The 12639-nt window shown below is 36.1% G+C and overlaps 1 protein-coding gene across 1 annotated transcript; it reads right to left on the bottom strand.

Moving 5' to 3' along the window:
* Positions 1–7845: 7845 nt before the first annotated feature.
* LOC149052070 (uncharacterized) lies at positions 7846–11486 on the bottom strand. The gene is made up of 6 exons (XM_089180171.1): positions 11304–11486; positions 11099–11216; positions 10360–10464; positions 9427–9930; positions 8248–8265; positions 7846–8186 (listed from the first exon to the last, which is right to left on the bottom strand). Exons 1-6 carry the CDS (start codon positions 11484–11486, stop codon positions 7846–7848), a joined length of 1269 nt encoding a protein of 422 aa, XP_089036297.1.
* Between the last annotated feature and the right edge of the window lie 1153 nt (positions 11487–12639).

Genomic DNA, 12639 nt, shown 5'->3' with positions numbered 1-12639 from the left:
CGTCGTAGTCCCTCCGTGAAAAAATCGCATTCAAGGAAAGTGAAATTACGTGATTCCCTAGATCATCAATCCAAAATTTTCAATAAAATTCTTATAATTTTTTCTTGTCATTCGTGAGTTGACTACTTGAGTGACTAAAAAAAGACCTAATAGAAAAGTGATATCACATTTTAATAAACAGGCGTGGATTCGTCTCGTAGCTTCATTCATAATGATAAAGGCATTAAAATATTTACTTTCTTTGATGATTTTTTTTTTATCGGAAATAAAACTAGTCTTATCCTACTTTTTTTTAACTGAAAGTCTTAGTTTTGCTTTTTGGACGTTCTTTTTTGTTTTGTTTTGCTTTTTGTGTTATTTCTTTTTTTTTCTAAAATATGTTTTTTTGTTTCACTTTTATTTTGCAGATTATGTAAGACTTGCTTTATGTTAGAATTGCGTTTTTTTGTTTAGTGTTACCTTAGAGTTTTACGTCAGTTTAATCCCGAGTTTTTCCTATAAAATTCCTTATGAAGACGAAATTGAGAATCAAAAAGTTAGTAATCATTAAGTTGATTCTTTAATATTTGAAGTAAACCTTCTCAAAAAGTGTCTTATGGAGATATCGTAAAGCCTTCTCAAAAAGAGTCTTCTGGAGATAATGTCTATGATAAACTTAGGAAGAGACTACAACGACATTTTTTGGGTGGAAAAAAATTCGTCTGAGCTCCATGACACTTCGCTGGCACTCATTGATATCCCTGAGTGGAGAGAGGGACTATGGAGAGAGGGACGAGTGGGTGGAGAGAGGCACTCGTTCTATATGTGAGTCTATTCAAAGTGTCTTTCCAAAGACCTAGCCATGGCTCGAGCCCAGACCTCTTAGTTCAGCGCGGCAATTGGTCGTGCCATGTGCCATGAGGCAGAATACAACCTGCTAAACATTTAAAGCGCTTAGTAACTGAGACAGTTCTTGAGCTCCTGTAAAACGCCTATTTCGTTCACAACTCAAGAAATCTAGTGAACCTTTACTGATTTTAATTCATTTTATTTTGACAATCCATATTATGCCAACACTATCAAATGTACTTGCAGATTTTATGTTTATTTTTTCTCAGAGGCCACGGTAACGAATCCTGCAATCTGATTGGTTCTTAGAGCGGTCTGGGTTTTCCTTATATTTGCCCACGGACACAGGAACGCTTTCGTGAGTCGCCGAGTACAACTCTAACTTCCTTGCCATTTTCCATCAATAAATTTTGTTTTGCCGGCTGGGCATTATTTTTAAGCAAAGCATTTTTACCAAATCAAGCCAATTAATAACTTATTAATCGTCTGGTTACCGACAGAAATTTTTTTTCGAAATTAGTTTGTAGAAGCATATTTGTGATTAAATGAGTTGACTCGCGGCCTATAAATAGTTTTCCGTCTACTTTAATTCTTCACAAATGTAACTCAGAAAGTTAAAACTGAGATATTTATTGATAACTGAATTAATTGATAAAACTTTCATTCATTTAATGTCTGAATTCACTCAAACTATTTTTTCGTTGTCGCGAAGTTTTCAGTCCTACTTCAAATACGCTTTCGGTAAGTCTTTTCGAGTCGACCTGTTCAATTTACCATTTGCACCGTAAATTTCACTGCCAAAACCATATGACTTCAACAGGCTAAAGCTGCGTTAACTTCCCCTTGGGTCTACTTAAAGTATCTCATTTGTCTCGAGTTATATGGCAGAAGAAGACAATAATTTACACGCTCCGTGGTTTCAGAGTTTGATTAGAGACCTTTTAAATCACCTTTATCGATACGCAAATGAAGATATTTCGATGAAGTCTATCTGTTTAACTTGCATTATCTCTGTTTTAACAACCATTTACTCGCTCAGAAATAGTTCAGTTTAATGAGGATCTTGCCGTTATTACAGCCCTAGATCATTCGGGTTATTTAGGCCGGAATTTTATGAAGTTTTAGAAAAAAAATAAAATAAAAATTTTATCCACCAGCTTAGGTCGGTCCGTATTAGGAAAAACTATGCCCTCTGTTTATAAGGTACAGTTTTTCCCAGCATAGACCTCCCAGCTGGCGAATAACATAGATGGCTCCACCTAGACACATGAGGTTAGTTATATCGACGCTCTAATGAAGTTTGACTTAGATTTTATGAAACGGCATCGTATTTTTTCACTTTTTTTCTGCCTATTTACTCCCTATTCAGAGTTGACTAATTTGTTTATGAATGTGTAATACCTCAATCAAGCACAAGGGGGGTGAGAGACAGACACTTCAAGAAGTTTCTGTTTCCTGTTGAGTTTATTTCTGTTCGTTTGACGTTAATTATTTTTTTTTGTCCATAGAGTTCAACCTGATTATGAAACGCGCATAATTCATGGTGAATCATTGTAGATGATTTTTGTGGTCAAGATCATTATAAGTACGCCCTTGATTCATTTTTCAGAAGTTTTTCTTTTTGACTTTAACTATAAATTGAGCCAATAAATTTACTTCGTTAATAGGCAGTTTGAAGGGCACAGATATGTTTAACACTCCACCAAATATTAGGAAATTTTACGGACAGAAACGCAATAAATCCCATTCGAAACATTTCGATTCTTATTCCAAAAAACTCAGAGTGACTCACTGGCTTTAAGCTTAATTTCGTCATCGTGACTCTTTTAGACGCTGAGGAGATTAAGCATGGTGCGGAAGCACAATGCAATACCGATAAATTCTGGTCAAGAGAAACACTTTTATGGGTACAATGATAAGTTACATGTAAAATTGTTTTCGGGGCCTAATCAGATGGTACAATTTACACTCACGTCCTCCTAATGGACACAGTCGTGGTCTCCCCATTCATTCCGTCTACAGTGAGATGACCAATCTTCCGTCCCTAGGCATATGACTTATTCCATCCAGATCAGACCAGATCCCTGACCGCGTCTAGAACAGCCGTGAGCCTGACATCCATCAGAAAAGCCAAGCTGACGACACACGACGTTGGCCTCGTTGATTGTCCAGTGATCATCACACACTGTGAGAAAAATTAAGAGTGCCGATTTTTCCTAGAGTTTTGCATCCTGTTGAACTACATGCATGCCTTGATGTAGGGAAAATTAAATTAGCGTAACTCCATTTTCTACATATAAACAAAAATGTACAAACTAAAATCCCTTCATTTGCTCTGACGAGGGGCAAACGCCAAAGATAAAAGTATAGAGAGCTTTTCTGAATGGCTTCGAGCGTTCTTCGGGAACCATAACAAACTTTAGTATATAAGTAGACACTCTGATTGGCTACTAAAACTCCAAATATCCGTTGCTATTCGCCTCTTACTAATTTGCTTGGGATTTGCGCCCGAAAATAGTATAAACATGGTAGGAATAAATTAGCTAAAAACTGATATCTTGCCATTTTAGTATACACTAAAACAACTGTTCACCTCAATGTCGGTGGCTAGCAATGGATATTTACCTTGCCACTTCGCTACCACCAGCCATTTCCACTCAGGTGAGTAGTTCTTAAGTATTATTTCGAACTAAATCTACAAGAGATACTTAATTGCACTGTCCTTTATAGCACTTATTAGAAATAATACATGATTTATACATAATTCTTTCTAGATAAAAATACAAAGAATATGCCTTCAGCTCTAATCCAATGCTAAAAGCCAAAGAATTAACATTGATAAGTGATGGCTTGTACATTCGTTCCGTGGTATACGTAACTCGCTGCTTTCACCAGATCCCTCACATGTTCTTAACACGTTGAGTCATTTAGTTCACAGTGGTGTGCTTCCGCTCCATTTTGTCTAAAATAAAGTTCACACTGACACAGTTATGGTTCAGCCGGGTAACAACGATATTCACTCGTGTCCCTGTCAATCACTCTGATGTTTGCTATTAGACGTTCCCTCACGAAGAACAAAAAAAAAAAATTTAAGGAAACATCCAATTATTCTAGTTCTATCCCTCTGAGAGTTTAAGACATTGCTTAGCATGCTATTTAGAGATGACAATACGAATATCAATGATTCCGGCATTTTTCTGGATCCTCTATGGCAATAACAAAATACTGAGGTTTAACGGGTATTGGAAACAGCGTTTGCATGCGATATCAATCGGTTTTTCGATTCGGTAACCTCGGTAGAATATTTGATCTCCAAAAGCCATCAAAATCTTTTCAATATAAATGTAAATTTTAAAAAGAAGTAAATTCTTTACATAGCGGTCGATCGACAAGTTATTTAAAATTCATAATTTATAAAGATTTAGTAGTTGCAGTAGTTTACGGACAGAGGTAAAGTAGAAACTCTTAAAGCCCAAACCTGAGAGGTATTAAAACTTGATAACCGCTCCTACTTAGCATTTAACAATTTTAAAGGAAAAAATCTTGAAGATGAAATCACCACTGGTGTATACCTTGCTTTTAAACCCAAATTGACCTTACCTATTTGAAAGGTTGTTAACTGTTTGGTGCTGAACTATACCAAACATATTTTGTATTTTTATTTAATCAGTTTGTTTGTTAGGAACACACAGTTTCAATAAGGATATTACAAAGAGCCCTAGAAACCCTCTTAAAGTTTAAGATCTTTCTTAAAAATTAAAAGATGAAATTGAATATCAACTTGAGGATCAGTAATATTACAATAATAATCGCGAAACATCTTACCTACTCGTCGACTAGGAAGATTTCGTGTCCCCTCTGCTTATTTAGTATCATGTTTATTTCATACTTGAAGTTATTTCTTTATCCACGCTGGAAAAATCTTTTGCGATGGAAATTTGGTTAAATAACAAATGCAAAGTTATTTCCACTGATTATGTAAGATTGTATTATTTCTTCATTATGTCTAGACTAAAGAAATATTAATGGATCTTATAATGTGAAACTCATGTCTTTTGAAGGACATTGCGAGAACTCTGTTGGACTTTTTTTTTTTAATCGAAAATTTGGTAAACTGAGTCACTGCAGTGACGATCGTGGTACTCTCATCTCCAGAAATGTCTCAGAGGGACAAAAAAAGTGAATAAAGGGAGAATTTTTGCTCATAGATAATAACAAAACAAAGGACTAAAAAATGACAACAGTTTTGCCTTCAATTTTCAGTCTCTGAAATGATGCATTTCGAGGTTTTTTTTTAAATAACAGCCAAAGTCTCTGTCTCATGTCTTCAAAACTCGGCCAAAAAGGAACCTTTATGATGTTAGAGAAATATCTGACAACAATCCGCCGAATAAAATTGCGCTGCTTAGTTAAAAGAGGGATATGTTTACTTCTCGTCTCAAGGACATGGATAGTACATTGTTTGGCTGCATACTTAAAATAACTTATAATTTGTTTCCTGTCTTCTTCCATCGGTTATCTCTATCTTTTGACTCCACTTTCCCACATGTATTATTCCCTCAATCTCAGTTATTTTTTCTTAATAAACGTCATTCCTTTTGTTCTCGTGTTCTTTTTATTTACCATAATTCAAATTCTGGTAGATTTTTTCCGCGGAATTTTTTTCTTGTTGTTTTTAAAAGCTTGGAAGGAGAGCGTTCCAAAATTTGGCTTACATTTTATTTTTCCTAGATACGCTGAGAGGGTACGTCTAAAAGCAATCAACACCAAAGGTATCAGTTCATTGTTGCTTCGAAATTATTAAAGAAATCGCCTATCGCGAGAGCCGCTTACAAAAACATTCTTAAGTGTGAGGAATTCAGTTCCCTAGGTTACGAGGCACAGTGTCTCACGGCCACTTAAAAGCACTTTCTGTGTCAACTTGATCTCCAAGAATCTTTTTTTTTAATCATTATTTTCCAAGTAAACTAACTTCAAGTTCCATGGTTGACTTAGTTGTGCGTAGATTAACTTACCAATGTGCAAATAAGACTGTAATTATTTATTCCCTTAGAGGCGTTAAAAGATTTTTATTCTATCCCAATCAAATTTACCCAATCCTCCCTCAAGGCTCAGTAATTTTCCAATGACCTATCACCATTCATTAGAAGTTAATTCCCAGTCAATTTTCTGTAGCCCTCCCTTTATACTGTGTTGGTGACGACTGACATCCCCTTCCGTTCCCCCCGAAAACCACCTGATCTCCCCAATTCCACCCCCTTCCCCCTAAGTGATATTTGATGACTGGCCCCATGGTAATCGTCAATGAAGCAACAAATACAAAATCATGGATATGGGTAAAACTAAGTGACAGAGTTACATTGTTCCTTCTCTATAATATAACATAATGATTATGGGTAAATTAAGTAACAACGAGCTTGTCGACTCTCTATAATATAACATAGTGGATATGGGTAAAACTGAGTAAGAGAACGACATTGTTGCCTCTCTTTAATACAATATAATGGATATGGGAAAAAACTGAGTAAGAGAACGACGTTGTTGCCTCTCTATAATATAAAATAACGAATATGGGTAAAATTGAGTAACAGAACAACATTGTCGCCTCTCTATAATATAACATAATGGATATGAGTAAAAATTGAGTAACAGAACGACATAGTTGCCTCTCTATGGTATAACATAATGAATATGGGTAAAATCGAGTAACAGAACGAGCTTGTCGCCTCTCTATAATATAACAACGGATATGGGTAAAATTGAGTAACAGAACAACACTGTTGCCTCTCTACAATATAACATAATGAATATGAGTAAAATTGAATAACAACGAGCTTGTAGCCTCTCTATAATATAATATAATAGATATGGGTAAAATCGAGTAACAGAACGACATTGTTGCTTCTCTATAATATAACATAGTAGATATGGGTAAAACTGAGTAAGAGAACGACATTGTTGCCTCTCTTTAATATAATGGATATGGGAAAAATTGAGTAACAGAACGACATAGTTGCCGCTCTATGGTATAACATAATGAATATGGGTGTAATTGAGTAACAAAACGAGCTTGTCGCCTCTCTATGGTATAACATATTGGATATGGGTGTAATTGAATAACAAAACGAGCTTGTCGCCTCTCCATGGTATAACATATTGGATATGGGTAAAATTGAGTAACCGAGCGACATAGTTGGCTCTCTATGATATAACATAATGGTATGAGTAAAATTGAGTAGCAGAACGACATGTTGCCTCTATAATATATCATAATGAATATGAGTAAAATTGAGTGACAGAACAACATTGTTGCCTCTCTATAATATAACATAATGGATATGAGTAAAAATTGAGTAACAGAACGACACAGTTGCCTCTCTATGGTATAAAATATTGGATATGGGTAAAACTGAGTAACGGAACGACATAGTTGCCTCTCTATAATATGTTTTTCTGACACCTGTTGTTTGTTCTATTATAATATTCAGGAATATCCAGCTTTGCTTTCAAAATGTCGGTAAAGTTTACACACCTTAGGTCTATCTAGTTCATTTTTGGCTTTGACATTTGAAAATCCCCAAAATGGTTGTCAAACAAACATCCTTTTAAGAAAACGACAGCAGTCTTCATAGAAACGAACACTACCTAAGCAGTAGTAAAAGTGATGCCTGAAAAATTCAGGCCTGCGCGGGATTTGAACCCATGACCTCCGAGATACCGGTGTAGTGCTTTACGAACTGAGTCAACTAGCAAATTAGAGAAGGACAACCAACATAATGACATATTGTTACTGAAATGCTCGATCAAGATAAAATGAGGAGATCGAGCTGAAGCTTAAGATATGCTAGTTGTTCTAATGTTACTATGAAATAGTCTCTTAGGCAAAAGTCAACACTTCCCTACGAAATCAACCTCAACCTAATGTCTAAGTTAAAGAAATATAACGTCCAACGCCCTGAATCACTATCTCAGTCTGTAATTTTTGTTTGTAGTTTGGTAGCTTATGGTTGGTTTGCTCTACTGTAATATTATCGTCACCTGACCATGACCTACAGAGTTGTAACAACAATCATCATGTTGGTTGTTTCCAGCATTGAACGACCCACCTCCACCGCCACAGGAATTACCTAGGTCTTTACCACTACCTCCCCCAGAGTACCCTCCTCCTCCTCCTCCCCCCCCTGACCATCCCCAAGCACCACCTCCTCCCCCAAACCCACCAGTGACATCGTTGTAACGGGCTCTCCCACCCACCCCTCCCTGAAGAAATCCCTTACCACCCTCTCCACCCTCTCCCACGGTTCCATTGAAATACGCTCCACTTCTTCCACTTGAACAAAAGCCGCCACCACCTCCACCTGAGAAAAAAAATAACGATACATGGAAATTGATCTAAGGATACGGTAGACCTTCGAGGGCCAATATTTTGAGAATTGTCTTGGAATTTTTTTTCCACGTAAAACTGAACATTGTTATTTGACATAAAGTTTCCGAGAAAAAACTGAACATTGTTATTTGACATAAAGTTTCCGAGAAACATTTATGTAAAGTATTGAAATACACCCGAGTTATTGGAAAAAGAAAAAAAAAATATTTCTGAACTTAATTCGTCAGCAGGCCAAACTGTGAATAGCCAATTATAACATGTAAACATAAATGACTCCCCAAGGGTTTCTTGATCCTTGAATTTCGTAAACATCTCATTGTTTCGGTTGCACGTTGAGATCTTTGCTATATGTCTGCGTTAAAAACTAAAATGGGAAAAGAAGTCTGGCTGTCTGCGTAAGAAGTAAAGAAATTAAGCACGGTATGGCGAAATGCATAAGGACTTGTGGTTTAAGCAATCTCCGTTGCTGGCACTCGGCCAGTGACTATTAAGTTTTGCCACGGCGTGCCCAAGCCGCTTTTAAGTTAAAAATTATTTTAAAAAAGATTTGAAATCGAAATTGCCATTCAGCTGAATTGAACTAAAGGTCTGTTACGGGTAACTAATGGATAGAAACTTACAGAATATGTTGAATATGTTTCTGAGAGTCTCTACAGGACGCCTCCATGTTTCTGTTGGCCGTCGGAATTCTGAGTTTTTTCGATATTGATATAACTTGACATGTGGTCATCCAAACGCGTGAATTTTCGGAAAAGCAAAAAAGCCTAATTCTTTTTTTTTTTTTTTTTTGCGAGCGTGCCTTCTTTGAACGAATTAATAAGGCATGTAAACTTCACCATGGTTGCCATAACATTTGGTCCAAAGACTCCCAAGATAACAACTCAGGCTATTTGATAATTTAATATATAATAATGTTCAATTCTGTGGTTGAGGCAGAATTTCATAATTTCTTCTGGGTTTTTAAAATGTTGAAATATCAGAGGAAGTGATACTCTAAAGAATGTAAAGGTAAAGATGCCTAGAAGGACACTGAGTGAAAACTGTGATCTATCTTTTCATGCTCAGTCAGAAACTAGATTGATAATGACATTGCCACGTTATCAGCACTAGTCTTGCATAGAGACCAGGAACGTACAACCTGATTAAGTTGCTGCTAAGGCCATGAAGAGTAAGAAAACATCACAATATATTTTTACCTGAAACGCCATCACCAGCCGTCTGTGCACCATGTCCGTTGCTTCCCCCTGACCATGATTGGTATCCAGGATTCCCTGTTGTTTGTGTGCTGGCGTCACATCCTCCATGTCTTGAATTAACACTTTGCAAACCTCCCCCGCCTCCAGCTATAATCAAAGGTGCATTGGCTCCTCTCACTACAAATGTACCTCCACCACCTCCAGAGGACCACCTCAGCTTGTTTATTCCTCCTTCTTGACCAACAATTATTTGTATGACTTCACCCTTGTTTAGGCGAAATTTTCCGATCATAATTGCTCCTCTTCCTCGGTACTGAACACTGTTGGGAGTTGGATCGTATCCTCCTGCTGCTCCGATGGCTTCTATTCTGTAGTCACCAGTGTACGGCACAGTCCATTGTTGAATACCGCTGGACAGTTTAACTTGTCCGTCATGGTCCTGACCTGTGTAGTGACTGCCCAGCGTCGTTGGACCATATCTTCCAGTGGCATTGATATTTGTAAAAACGGCTTGGAATTCTGAGGGATAAAAAAAGTTTACTTGAACAATTTTTTGTTATCACACGTTCTTTCATTCAATTGAGAAAAATAAAGAAAATTGATGTGATCCATCATTGGTTTTTGTTGGATTGCCTGTTCCTTTTCTTTTTTATAATTGTTATTTAATTTTTTTTAACTCTAAAACTCTTTAAGAGCGTAGTAGTAGTGGTAGTAATTGAAAACTTGGCAGAACTTTTACATTTGGAAATTTGGTTAAACATATTCATGAAAATCTAGCTTTTTCCAAAAGGATATGATGCAAGCTATTTCAAATTATGGTTTGATCAACTTATACGCGAATTATGGTAATGAACCGGTGGTGTTGGTTGATGAGAATCTCATCAGATTCCATATAATTACTGTATAGACGTTGCACTGATTAACAATCAAAACATCTGTCATACTAACTGCAACTAAATCCTGGCTTGCATTTGCATGTGTAAGAGCCAATTGTGTTGTTGCAACTTGCATTATAATGACAACCGTGGGTATCACTGATGCACTCATTTATATCTGAAAAAAACAAACAAACAGAACAAAATAGTGATTGATGTTACAGCATAATTATCTTCGAATGATAGACAACGCTGAAGTGGAAATAACTCTCTTGAATTCCAATGGGGCATTCGAACAACTCATATTATCACAGAGGACCAGGTATAGAAACTGGGTAATGTGGAAAGACACAAAGTCTGGCCCATTTCACGGTTACGAGATTTTCGTACTGTAGTCCACTGCTTTCTAGGGCTTTTAAAGAAACGTTCTAGCGGAGAAGAATGCATCCATGGAGTAAGAGGGTTTTTTTGTTTTGTTTTGTTTGTTTTTTCTTTTTACATAATTGGTGCACTTGTTTATTTTAACAATTTTAATGAAGAAAAAAATTATATATCAAAAGCTTCTTTAAAAAAAAAAGATTCATGGAGCACCGGAGCTGTTACAAAAATGAGACACACTCATTTATACACGTTAGAGAAGCAATTACAAAAAAAAAAATAAATACAAATAAACAAGTTTATGGAAAGTGAGTTCTCCTAATAAAACTGATTGTGTGAATTTATTGATTTTTTCCCCTGAACGTACACAAGAAGAGAGGACCAAAAAAATTCAGAATAAACTGAAATACCGAAACACAAAGTTCTTTTTTTACCTTGTTCACATCTTTCTCCCATAAAACCAACTTTACACATTAAGCAAATGTATCTCTTGTTGGTAAACCCATTGACGCAGGTCATATTTTGAGGACAAGGCTTGCTGGAGCACGTATTCTACATGGACAGATTTATTTTTAGTAACATTTTTATCAAGAAAAATAAATAAATAAACATCATCGGGTAAAATCCATTTTTCCGCACCTTTGAAGCCCAATACAAATATCCTTCTTGGGGTTTAAGGTCATCAGGATGCTGGGTGTGATCAGAATCACTCAGTTGACAGACCCTTAGGCCATTCTTGTCGGGTGGACCAATGTTCACGGACACACAGGAATTTTCCATGAGGCACCTATTTTTGCAGTCACTATAAGGCTCAATTCCCATGGTTAAATAAATTTCTTTAAAAACGTGGCGTTGAAAAGCTTGTCCTTCAAAGGATTTCAGAAACATAAGACGTCGGCAACCACGGTCTGCAAGGGATTTGCAAGATAAATGATGACAAGTGTCATTAACTTTTTGTAACAGTAAATTCTTTAAAACTAGTGACATAAATTTCGAGCATATATAAACAAAACGCCCAAATCACGGACGAAATTAAAAGAATCTGAATGGTACATAACGATACTGATGCTTGAGTAGCTAGCTATTGAGAAATTTCTTTGGTAACCAAGAATTGAGACGATTTGTCTTTCTCGATGAGTATAAAAATTTATGCAGGAAGAGGGAGTTTTTGAATTAAGCAAAACAAGCTACTTATTTCCACTAAATATATGAAATACGTGTCTGTTAAATAGACCCCTAAGTGATTGAAAATTCGTTTCAAAAAGTGAAGTAAATATCGCTCTTTGGTTGGCATCATTTTTTCTTTAAAACTAACATAATATTCAATACCTCTGTGACAAAGAAATTTGGAACAAGAGCGTAATGAAAACATCAACAACAAATTGTCATTGCGTTTTTTTTTTTCGCCTAATTTCGAGCAGCTGAAAATTAATCGAGTTTCGTAACTTTTCCTAAAATCATTGACTAGGGTTAATTTTTATTAATATTCCTACTTCTTTTAGTTGAATAGCTAAGTTGCAGGCGATCTTACAAGAGATACAAATAGAACTTCAAAAATAGAAAATAAGTAAAAATTTCAAATTAATTTAGTCCTAAAATTTGGCAGAGTAAGGTTAGCATTGAAATAAAAGTCAAACACAGAGATGAATGCTCAAAAAGTATGTAGTCTTTTCCCTTAAGGAAATCTGATATAACATTTCTTTAAACAGGTAAGAATTTTATGTCTGCCCTATGCCAAGAGATAATTTAGTGCAATACTAAATTAAAGTTGGCTAAGATTTAAAGAACAGAAAAAAGTATAACTTCCTACCTTTATTTCCTTCCATGGAGCAGTGAAGCCATGCTCGTAACGGAGCACACAATAACAACAGAGATAAAAAGAGAAAATTGTTCCTTTCCATTGGTCGCCTAGTGACAAGTTTTGGATCTCACATCCAAAGGCAAGCACGAAATTCCATGCATTATCAATGTTTCC

The sequence above is a fragment of the Pocillopora damicornis genome, chromosome 1 (genome assembly GCF_964200805.1).
Source record: "Pocillopora damicornis chromosome 1, jaPocDami1.2, whole genome shotgun sequence".
Classification (NCBI taxonomy): Eukaryota; Metazoa; Cnidaria; class Anthozoa; order Scleractinia; family Pocilloporidae; genus Pocillopora; species Pocillopora damicornis.
Note: the sequence above shows the minus strand (reverse complement) of the source record. Positions and strands in the feature narration are given on the sequence as shown.